Here is an 11,230-nt window from a genome sequence, read left to right as displayed (position 1 = left end):
ATTATCTCGTCTTGTAAAGGGAGACAAACTTAAACTAAACACTAAAATGACACACAGGGTAAACAGTCATTGGAATAACATATTGAAAGGCTCAGCCCACTACCACATCCATTAAAAAAATTGAATAGACAATGTTAAATATAGTCAATGTTAAGTATGTTTAAATTTGTTATGTTTCAAATCCCAGACAGAATCAACATGTCTTCTACAAAAAAAGAAAGAATGTTGATGCTTGCATTCCGATTCATTTTCATCTCATCTAACAATGCACCATCCTTATATATACATTTTCTTTTTCATTTTTTTTTACATAAAAATCATCAGAGATGACATCTCAGAGTGATTGGAGAAAAGGCAGAAAGTGAATAAAGTGTTTGAACGGGGCTGACTTGGTGACATTTCTTTTTTTCTTCTTCTTAATCATTTTATCATCATCTCCATTAAAACAAATCAAATCAGTTGTGTCCCTCAACCATGTACACAAGTGCACCAGTGGGTGAAAGTCTTGTTTGCAGTTCCAAGAAGCATAGCAGTTTAACAATAAGATAAGTTACACATCTGTTCGACAACACAATGCACAGTAGACACCTACTAAATATCACTGTGCTTCATCATTTGAGAAGAGGGCTCTCTGGGGAGAACGCTCAGAATTTCTTTATTCCTTGGTTTTCCCGATCTTCTGTTCTGGCCCTCACTCATTCTGGAGTTAAAAAGTGGGTCATGTTAATGAATATGAAACCATGGTACCAAGCATTGTAGCTAGCTACACTACCTACCTAACAATCTCATTGTTTGTTTGTGTTACTGATTTCATACCACCAGGTTAATTTGTTGTTAATCAGCACACAAGAGGAATAAATATCTCCCTATAGGGTTTTCACCAATAACAGATACTGTAAATTCCAAAATAGCAGAGATATTTGTATTTCACTGAAATGACAAGTTGTGGACATCTTTGGTGTGTCACATTCACCTTCACATTCAGAACTTGATATCTGCAACACCTACAATGGACACTGCCATGTAACACCATGTTAAATTCAATCATGTGGATTGCCATGACAATAAAGGAAAAGCAATAAGTAAAAGATACATACCGCCACATAGGTTGCACTCCTGAGAAGGGTACAAATGAGATGTACTTTTATTAATCACATGTGCATTTCATTGGAGGCTAGAACAGCTAGCTAGAACAGTGCTTTTTTATTTGGTCTTTTGGCAACACCCAGGCACACACACTTTTTTCTGTTTTGTTTATGTCATTGCAGCATGTACAAATAATCTGCTTCTGGCTCGCTAGGCTTTGTTTCACAAACTATTCTGAAACTCCATAGACAGCTTTGTGTTGTGTTATTATGAGGGACTTTATGTATTGAAGTGCAGTATGAAATATGTGCAGTATAAAATAAAGTATGTTCGTTTGACTCATTTACAGATTCACTTACCTGTGGTTTGGGGAATTTGCTGCGCAAGTCACGCTCAATTTCAGCCTTAGTCGGTTCATCAATCTTCCTCTTAGAGTAGATCCTGATCTGATTCTGTGAAAAGATCTTGGGCTTGAGGTATAACACCTGGTGGAGGTTACAGTTGGTTTGAACATGTCTTTCAGTAGTGCCACACTCATATTACAGTTCTTTCAATACTGTACATCTAACCATAGAAGTGAGTGGTAGGAGGTTCTATTGACATCAGCATGGTTCTGACCTGGTCATCTGAGATTTTGAAAGCTTTGGTTGGGTCCTTCTTACTGTAGAAGCGCATTTGGTCAATGGGGTCGTCCTCCTTCATCCCATAGTCCATTTTGATGACCTGAGGCAGTTTTACACAGGTAAAATCATAGGCTGAGTGATAAAAGATCCAGGTCCTCAGACCTAGAATACTTATATTCTTCCCATCTCAAGGTAATAAATTACTACCAACGTTACGATAAGGAACTATATAACTTTGCAAAAGAGCATACATTCCACCAATAAAAACACGTAGAGCAGTAAACGTCTTCAAATATTTTCTAAATGGGCCAAAGTCTGGACACTTACGCTGCATATAAGGTCATTTGGCTCCAGGTTCATGAGTCTTGCCACTTCAGGTGCCCAGTCCTCGACCTCGTCCTGGAAATGAGACATTGCTACTCCTCTGGCTTAAAATAAATGATGACCATACTGAACCCATTACCTTTATACCCCACACACACCTGTGTGTGCAAGACCTTCATCCGAGAGTTGGCAACAAACTTGTAGAGACGTCGGTGGGTGATATTCTCTAGAATCTCTCTTGCCTCAGCCAGCTCAGGAGAGGTGGAGTAGAGGATTTGCTCAAACACACAGTCTACATGAGGAGAGAGAGAGGAGGAAAAAGAGGGAGAGAGACAGTTTTGGTTGACCTCTTTTGTTATCCCCGACACGTTTGAGAAAATGTAACAAGAGCATGAGGCTAATCTGAACCTGTGAGTTTAGAGTAGGCCTCCATGTCAAATATGGTTTCTGACATTCTGAACGTTTTCCCCCCAGATCCTTCAATCAAGATGTGAGGATTTGCTTTGACAAGGGCGTCTGCGATCCTGGAGAGCCAAAGCAAATTTATGGTGACAAGAAAACATTTGAGTCACAATGTAGCAATTACATCTAAGAGTGAACATTTATTTTACCACTTGTACAGCACTTTGTTCAACCATGGTTGTATTTAAACATTCTCTATAAATATTGATTGATTGAACGGTGGTCTCCACCCTATCTCTATTTCTAAATTTGACTTCCCACATGAAGCTGTATGTGAGCACCTGCTGTACAATACTCACATGAGCTGAATGGCTTCGACCACTCTGTGCTGGCAAGCTTGTCTGTGGAGGCTGAATCTGGTGTGGAACATGTCATACAGGTTGTCCACTTCCTATCGAGAGAGACAAATCAGTACAGTGAACCTTTTGAAGTCATACCCTATTTGAACATAAAGGATTTGCCTGGCTACAAGTAGCACCTTGTCTCTGGTACAGATCTGATACTCCTCATCCACCTTACAGACTCGGGCAAAGTTGATATAGCGGTCATGGTCAAAGTTACTCTGAAGGCCTAGGAAGTAGAAGTCCCTGTGTGTTTGACAGAAGACAATTGATAACAATATGTTTAGGAATGCCATTTCAGAGACCTTTGACAACCAAGTATTTGTAAGCATGACATACCTGGCAAAGTAGTCCCATTTATCAACATCAACACCGTTTCTCTTGTTGGCTATGATTTCATACAGGAAGGACTTCTTCTTTGGTCTGCCTTGCCACTGGAAACAGCAGAAAACAATGCTCACTGACCTCTGTGGGCTGTCTTGAGACTGATTATTGGCTAATTAGACTGACAGTGTGTCTAGCAAAATAGCTAGCTAATAGCCTACACTTGTTTAATTTCCCTTAAATCTTTTGCCGCTTCCGGCGTTGCGTTTCACTCTACTTTAATAAAGTGAGCAATAGATTTGTTAATAGTTCTATTTAAAGGTCACTCATGTATGAAAGTTATGTATACATAATAGAACACAGCTATGTGTTGCATCTCCTTGTCTTGTGGTTCCCTTGGTTTTACCTCACTATTGGAGGACTGAGTAAGAATACCCAATTCCACTTCAGAATACCCTAAATCAATTGACAGCATAAAGAGAGAGTCCACGAAGCAGCAATAGAAATGGTTTAGAAAGCTGCTGTGCAGCTTTTAAGTTTGCTCCTCCCCTATGTTGGGTGTACTATTAATGTCCTCGTGAGAATTATGTCTTCCATGTTGTGGAAACTATCAGTGGTTCTCGGAATACTACAGGTATGGTTATGTTAACTTAGGGCCATAAAACAGAGGGATGTTTTATGAAGATTGAAAATGGCAAGTTAATGAAACCTCAATATCATCCAAAACAAAAGTTTGTAAAATGTTGATATTTCCTATGTTTTATACAGCTTTAACAGCCTGGAGTAAAAATGACCACTCAAAATCACTAAATATTTACCAGTTTGGACAGGAAATGTATTATTATCTTAATAATCATTCAAGTGTTCCTATTTTTGACTACATTTTTTGTAACGAAACTGAATGCTGTCAATGATACCTCGTTTGGGTCAATCGGTCCAGCAATTTGTTCCTCGATGAAGACCAGGTCTTCCTTCAGGACCAGACCATGAGTCTCCATCATCTTCTTCAATTTATTTTGCTTGACAAGGTGTTTAAACATGGCCACGGACGCGTCCTCGTGCTGAAAAAAAGAAGATTCTGGTGAACAAAGTGGAACCAATATGCACATACACACGTCTTGCCGACATACATTTGTAAAGACAAATGTATGCTTTAATTCAGTCCTTCACCATGACAACCAAAATACAGAGAAACCAAAGCAGAAGGGTTTCCTGCACCTAAACAGTTTAGCATTATGGGACTGGATCTCTGTCCTAACTTGAAATGGGTCACATTTTGTTGTTGTGAATGCAAATATATCTGACCTAAAATATTAGTGAAGAGGTTATTAAGACCAGATGTTTGCAATTACTTCAGTCATTATGAAACATCTGGGAATCACTGGCTTTAAAACCTATTCAGTTGACAACAACAGGACGCACACAAATAAAGATAGAGCATTCCCATAAATGTTTGCCTGTGTATTATAATAAATATTGATTTGGGGGGTTTTGATGGAGAAAGGGAGACAGAACTGTTTTTACCTTCCATTTTTTCTTTCTTGTTTCCTCTTCTTCCTCTTCTTTCTCTTCTTCCTCTTCTTCCTCTTCTTTATCTTCTTTTTCTTCTTCCTCTTCTTCCTTTTTCTTTTTCTTTTCACTTTCAATTTCACGATGGACTTTGGGGATAAACATCCCATCAAACAAATGGGAGAAAGGGCCATGTCCTGGTAAAATAAATATGTTGGAGGTAGAGAAAGAGAGATTGTTAACTCAAGATGGAACACATGAGTGTATTTGTATGTGTGTGTGAGAGAAAGGGGAATAGATATATCTTGAGAAATAACATGAGCTTCCTCATAGGTGAGCCCAAAACGTATTCAAGTCAGGAAAAAGTATTGTATGACCCAGTGGGAAAGAGAGTAGGTGAAAACAACAACATTTAATTCTCACCACTTTCTGCCACACCATAAAAGTGAACTCTGCAGTTCAGTTCAGTGAGTGTACAAGGTTGAGTGTGTGTGTTTCCCTCACCCAGGTCGTGGCAGAGGCCAGCAATCTGCACACAGAGGAAGTCTCTGCAAGTGATTTGAAGTTCTGGCTGCCGATCATTCAGCTCCTTGACCAGTTTGCCTGCCAGGTGACTCACTCTAGACCGACACACACACACACACACACACACAACCAGTTAGCAGTAAATCGTCCAGTATCATCACCAAAACATTTGAATGTCCTACCCTATGGAGTGCTCAAAGCGGTTGTGGGTTGCCCCAGGATAGACGTAGCAGGCCCCTCCAAGCTGCTTGATGTAGCGAAGTCTCTGGAACTGGGGTGTGTCAATGATGCGGACCAGCAAAGGGTGCATTGGCACAAGCCCATGTATTGGATCCTTGAACACCTGAAAGAGTTGAAACAAAAGAAGGAATAATTATCATCTGACACTTTTATTCATCCAACGTCAATTGTGGTGATGGAATAATAACCGACCTTTGAACAACTCTCTAAACAACACTGTGTGCTGGGAAACACCATGACCCCCAACTCGCAAGCCAGCGTTTCAACCAAACTTTTCACCTGTAATTAGGAACTTACAGCGCTGAACCTTTCTGATTAGTCGAGTAGCCTACTGGCATAAGCGTTTGAGTGCATCAACCGATATGTCAACGGCTATATGTTTTATGCAGCAGCAAACACGCGTCAAAACCATAAAAAACATGCAGAACAGATCGCTTTCCTGCCCATATCCTTGGCCAGGCATGGGGTGAAGATGGGTTCTTTCTTCTTTTCAACATAAAGAACAGAAGAACATACGGATGGACCGAAGACAAAGTCCAGGGCTCATTACCAACATGGTGGATGTTCATGCCGTCATCATCTGGATGGGGAACTTCCCAGATTGGAAGTTTCCTAAACATGGCTGACGTCGCAGAATCTACCTGAGACAGCTGGGGCATGCCCTAGTCATGCCACATATGAAGAGGAGAGCGGATACTGCCATGCCCCAAGCTCGAGTAGACCGTCATGGAATCGTGGAAAACTCCATCTGCTTCTGTCGACCTCCAAAGATCGAAGGTAGCAAATGTTTTGCTCCTCCTGTCACGCCATGCCCTGATGTTACGGACACATTTGTATATCTGTACTTGTGTCCAGTGTCCTTTTTGTTGTGTGTTGTAGTGATGTGTCGTTCGTCAACGATTAGAACGATTGAACGATTTCATTTTGAACGAATCATTAGTATGACTCGGAAGTAACGAGTAGTCTCAGAGAGCGATTTGTTCATTTTCTCGTGGCCGAGAAAAAAAATGAACGGCCGATGAACGAATCATTGATCCGAAGACTCGGTTGTCAGAAGAACGAAACATTGATCCGAAGACTCGGTTGTCAGAAGAACGAAACATTGATACGAAGACTCGGTTGTCAGAAGAACGAAACATTGATCCGAAGACTCGGTTGTCAGAAGAACGAAACATTGATCCGAAGACACGGTTGGGAGGCGATTCGTTCATCTGCCGGGTACGAGTCTTTGGATCATTTTTCACGTGACCTGTATAGGCTCAGTACTGGTAGCTAGAGGAAACAGAAATGATTCGTTCATTTTGACTGGGTCTTCGGGTACGGGTCTTTGGATCATTTTTCACGTGACCTGCATAGGCTCAGAAGAGGAAACAGAAAGGATTTGTTTACCTCGTTCACTTTCACGTGACTAGGTTTAGTAAGACGTGAATGATATTCGTTCACAAGTAATAATTACAGGTTTTGTTATTTTAACTTTTTTGTACTTTACTTACAGTTCAGTGCCATGTAGATGTTTGCCGTGATAATTAAATGAAATGACCATTTCAAATCTTACAAACTGTCATGATGCATTATTTGAATGCAGGAATTTCTTTTAAAATAGTATCTGCTGGTTTACATGCACTAACATATAGGCCTACATGAGAATATGATAAATGTTTGCAGTGGACGTATTTAGGCCAGGGAATTGGCTATAAAATGTTGAGCAACAAACCTCCCCCCCCAACCCCCCCTCAATTTTCAACCGATTTTTAAACGGTTTGGTTTGTTATCAACAAACGACAGAGATGTCGTTATGCCACTGCATACTTCTATTCTTTTTTCTTTTTTTATAACATAATTATTCATAAGTATGCAGTGGCATAACGACATCTCTGTCGTTTGTTGATAACAAACCAAACCGTTTAAAAATCGGTTGAAAATTTAGCAAGTTATGGTCATTTAAAAGTACATGTAGCATCAACACAATGTTATGGGTGAGCGAGTTGACTGTAGCAAGATAGACGCCATGTGCGGACGTTCGACTCCGTTGTCCGGCAACGCGGACGAGACATCTACCCTTTATATATAAGCGCATTTTCTCAAGAGCAACTGCACGGGTTCTAATGACGACACAGCTATTTCATGATTGGCCAGACTCACACACGACAACTTTGACGCGTGTTTGGTAATTATTCTGACACCTTCAGTTTCGCCAATGCTCAAATCCGGACCAAACAGTTTAATAAATTGTTGAAGAAAGGGTTTAAGTCCGCCTCTTCCCTAACGGAAAGACTACGTTCAATTATAAATAAAGTCAAGTAAGTAAACAGCGCTTAATCGGCCGTGACTGACGTCAAAGCAACAAACCACGAGAAGCTGGAATGTCCGACTTCACAGAGCCGTTTTTAACTCCTCCCCGACTGCAAGCGGCTACTCTCGCCGGTCGTTTGACGCAGCCGCAGATCATGTCGAAAGCACCTTTTGACTCCCTCTTGTTTCTCCCCCTCTCATCCGTTCTTCAAATGTCCCCCAAATGTGATTGGCTTGTCAAACCTCAATCGTTGTAACAGCGCGCATGTCCTCGTCCAATCAGATGTATGTCCGTCTCCCTTTCAGACTCCACCTGTCTTCCGTTCGTAAGTCGACTTGTTACCCAAACCGTGTTTGTTCTGTTCTACCGTCGGGTGTTCTGCTTGAATGGCAACTTTCGTTTTTGTTTTCGTGTTTTTCCAGTGCTTCTGTTCTTATATTACTTGTATTCTTTGTTGCTCTTTCACTCGCCTTTACTCGGTATAGTGATTTTTGTTTCGTTTGGTTCATCACCCAGTGACGAGAGTATAGGTAAGCTGCCCATGGGTGCCATTGCGTTAACATCTCTGTTACACTTCAGGTTAGGAACGAGTGCTACGTGTATTTTAGTTTAGGGCTGTTTTTGGTTACGTGGTTAGGGCTTCTTTTGATAAATTAGTCCTACTTTTCTTTGGCACCGTTCGTATTTCCATTGTTCTCTGGAGTGTTAGATAAACATATGTAGCATATTATTTTAAATTCGGTGTTTGCGGTTTACGTTATGGCTCCCTACACCTAGACGTAAACGAGCTCCACCCGGTGTCTTAACACCTGAGTATAGCATGAGCCAAATTGTGTGCTGGCTGTACAGGATGTGGTTTTCAATGTAAACACCATTCATTTGACATTGTGTACAAATAAAAATAAACATTTGAATTACGTTTATTCAACATTATTTTAAACGTTATTTTGACAGGGGGTCATACTGAGACCACGGTCTCTATCTAGGCTACTTTTATATTGAAAGACAATGGCTGTGGGTATATTTAATCTATTTATAGGCGAGTCAGGTGGCAGAGCGGTTAGGGAAGCGGGCTTGTAATCAGAAGGTTGCCAGTTCGATTCCCGGCCGTGCCAGATGACGTTGTGTCCTTGGGCAAGGCACTTCACCCTACTTGCCTCTGGGGAATGTCCCTGTACTTACTGTAAGTCGCTCTGGATAAGAGCGTCTGCTAAATGACTAAATGTAAATGTAAATATTGGGGTCAAAACGACTTGGTTGGTTTCACCATAAATATACAAAACACAAATAATGTTTATTTGAAATTTCTGAAAACGAAATTATACCAGAATCAAATAATGATAGGTAAGCTTTTAAGTATCGATGTGGACAGTACTTGGTATAAAAGCTGCAATTTGTATTAAAGAAAAGTAGGCTATAGATTTTCGCTTAAAACATGCTAAATCACTGTGAATTTCCTAAAATAATATAATAATCTATCATTCTTTTTTCAGATAACTTTAATTACATATCAGCTCTATTTTAATAGAGCTGAACATTTTTTCCACCAAAACCTGGGAGTGATATACTCAATGTTGATGAGAAAAGGGTCCCTGGTCGAGTTGGTTGTACAGATAATGGTCTCAGTATAAAACATGGTCAGGTTGGTTGTACAGGTGATAGTCTCAGTATAGAAGTGGACCTGTGTTCTCTAGTTGCTACTTCTCTTTGCTCTCTTCTTCATTCTGTTTCTTTCTCCCTCCACTTTACAATTATCTAGGCAAAGTAAGATAAAAAACTTTTATTTTAACATGTTTGCCTTAAATACAAATCATTTGCAATGTTATTCATTGTAAATGTCCTTGACCATTCTTGCTCTGATTTAACCCATGGAGTCAAATAACTGCAAATTCAGCATATTTGGTGATCAAGGGGTAGGGGCGTCGTTAGACCCTTTTTATTGGGGCACGTGCCCCAGTATAAATCTGCTGTGCCCCAGTAAAATCTAAAGTTTGAGTTTTAACGATTTACTTTATTAGTCAGTGCATTCATTTAGATTGATAATCCCGGAAAAAATAAACGCAGTATCCCAATCAACCCTTGTGAAAGTGTTTAACCGAAAACACAAACCGATGCAGGCAGAATTCCATGTCAGCGCGCTCTTCTGAGCTTGCCAAATAGCCACTGCAGCACGCACACAGAAGTCCAGGTGTCGGACTTGGTACACAAGTCAGAATTGATGTAGGCTAAGAAAACATTACAAAACTAAAGATATTTTCTAAATGATAGGCCTACCGATCATCTTATTTTGACTAAAACATGAAAACAATATTACATGAAGCTCAAAAAACAGTGTTTGCGCTCAAATTAATGCAAATGAATGTGCTCGCTCGCATTAACTATAATGTCCCGCACAAAGCTGATATCAAACTTGCATCCCTGAACTGTATAGTGGGTTAAGCAAAGATAGTTTATATATCCTAGTTGTGCATGGTACGCAGCAAGCTTGAAAGAAAAAAAGGGATATGAATAGGGGCCTGTGCCCCAGTAGGGCTTTATGTCTAACAACGCTTCTATCAAAGGGCTTAGTTTTGGGTTGTTCGGCCAATATAAAAACTTCTACAATATATCAGTGAAAATCATTTGTAGCCTCCTGTGTGCCACCGTTTGCCTACCTGCAGATTCTGACTTTAAAGACGAAGATTGTGGTTTTCCTCTACTCAATCTAATTACTTTGTCTCTTTTATTTGCATCACCACCCTCTCATTTCAACATCACATCCAGACAGCCTCTAATTCATCTTTCTGTTGCTATTGAAACAAACTTCACGTAGACCTATGGGGTTTTCCACATACAATTTTGCACAGCATCTTTACCTATTCATTTAAAACAAATACTAAAACATGATCATTGCATAAGACTCCTCTCAACACATTATTGGATTGTATTCTTTACGCTAAAACTGTCAAGTTCCTTCTTAAGAAAGAAGGTTATATTTACCTTTCCCTGCACATTGAACTGGCAGTTCTGCTTGTACGGAGCCTGGTCAGCCGGAGTTGAGCATTTGGAGCAACTCATTTTGGGGAATGAAATAAACAGTTCAGTAGTGAACTGATGTGGTGAGGTAACTGAACGCCAGGTAGAGATTTAAGTGTGCTATAATGCAGTAATGAAGAGGACACTCCCATCTGCGGATGATCATTAGCCAACACCTCCGAATGTCTGAATACCATTTTAAGTAATCCATAAATATTGAATTGTTTACTATTCTTCGATACATGCTACAAACATAACATAATTCATTTATTCCAAGAATGGTTACAATGTATTGCAAAGTCATTATAGTAGGCCATGGATTAAAGAAAATTTATTTTCCATTGGCCTAAACAAAAGATTGCCAAGCTGTAAAATAGGATAGTAGATTGTATCCCAAACCAATGTATTTGCACCTCCATTCTATTTAGCAGTTTATAACAAGGACACTAGTTTAGACTACAAATAACGATGAGGTTGTAGACCCTACA

At 40.0% G+C, this 11,230-nt stretch overlaps 1 protein-coding gene across 1 annotated transcript; it reads right to left on the bottom strand.

The window, feature by feature from the left end:
- Positions 1–691: 691 nt before the first annotated feature.
- Positions 692–10,894, bottom strand: LOC136946568 (deoxynucleoside triphosphate triphosphohydrolase SAMHD1-like). The gene is given in 14 exon segments (XM_067240942.1): positions 692–700; positions 1,446–1,571; positions 1,705–1,895; positions 2,173–2,325; positions 2,442–2,557; positions 2,795–2,886; positions 2,974–3,082; positions 3,176–3,270; positions 4,078–4,324; positions 4,671–4,866; positions 5,174–5,289; positions 5,377–5,537; positions 10,707–10,802; positions 10,805–10,894. Coding segments are annotated over 14 exon segments (1,797 nt in total).
- Between the last annotated feature and the right edge of the window lie 336 nt (positions 10,895–11,230).

Source organism: Osmerus mordax, chromosome 7 (genome assembly GCF_038355195.1).
Source record: "Osmerus mordax isolate fOsmMor3 chromosome 7, fOsmMor3.pri, whole genome shotgun sequence".
In the NCBI taxonomy this organism is placed as follows: Eukaryota; Metazoa; Chordata; class Actinopteri; order Osmeriformes; family Osmeridae; genus Osmerus; species Osmerus mordax.
Note: the sequence above shows the minus strand (reverse complement) of the source record. Positions and strands in the feature narration are given on the sequence as shown.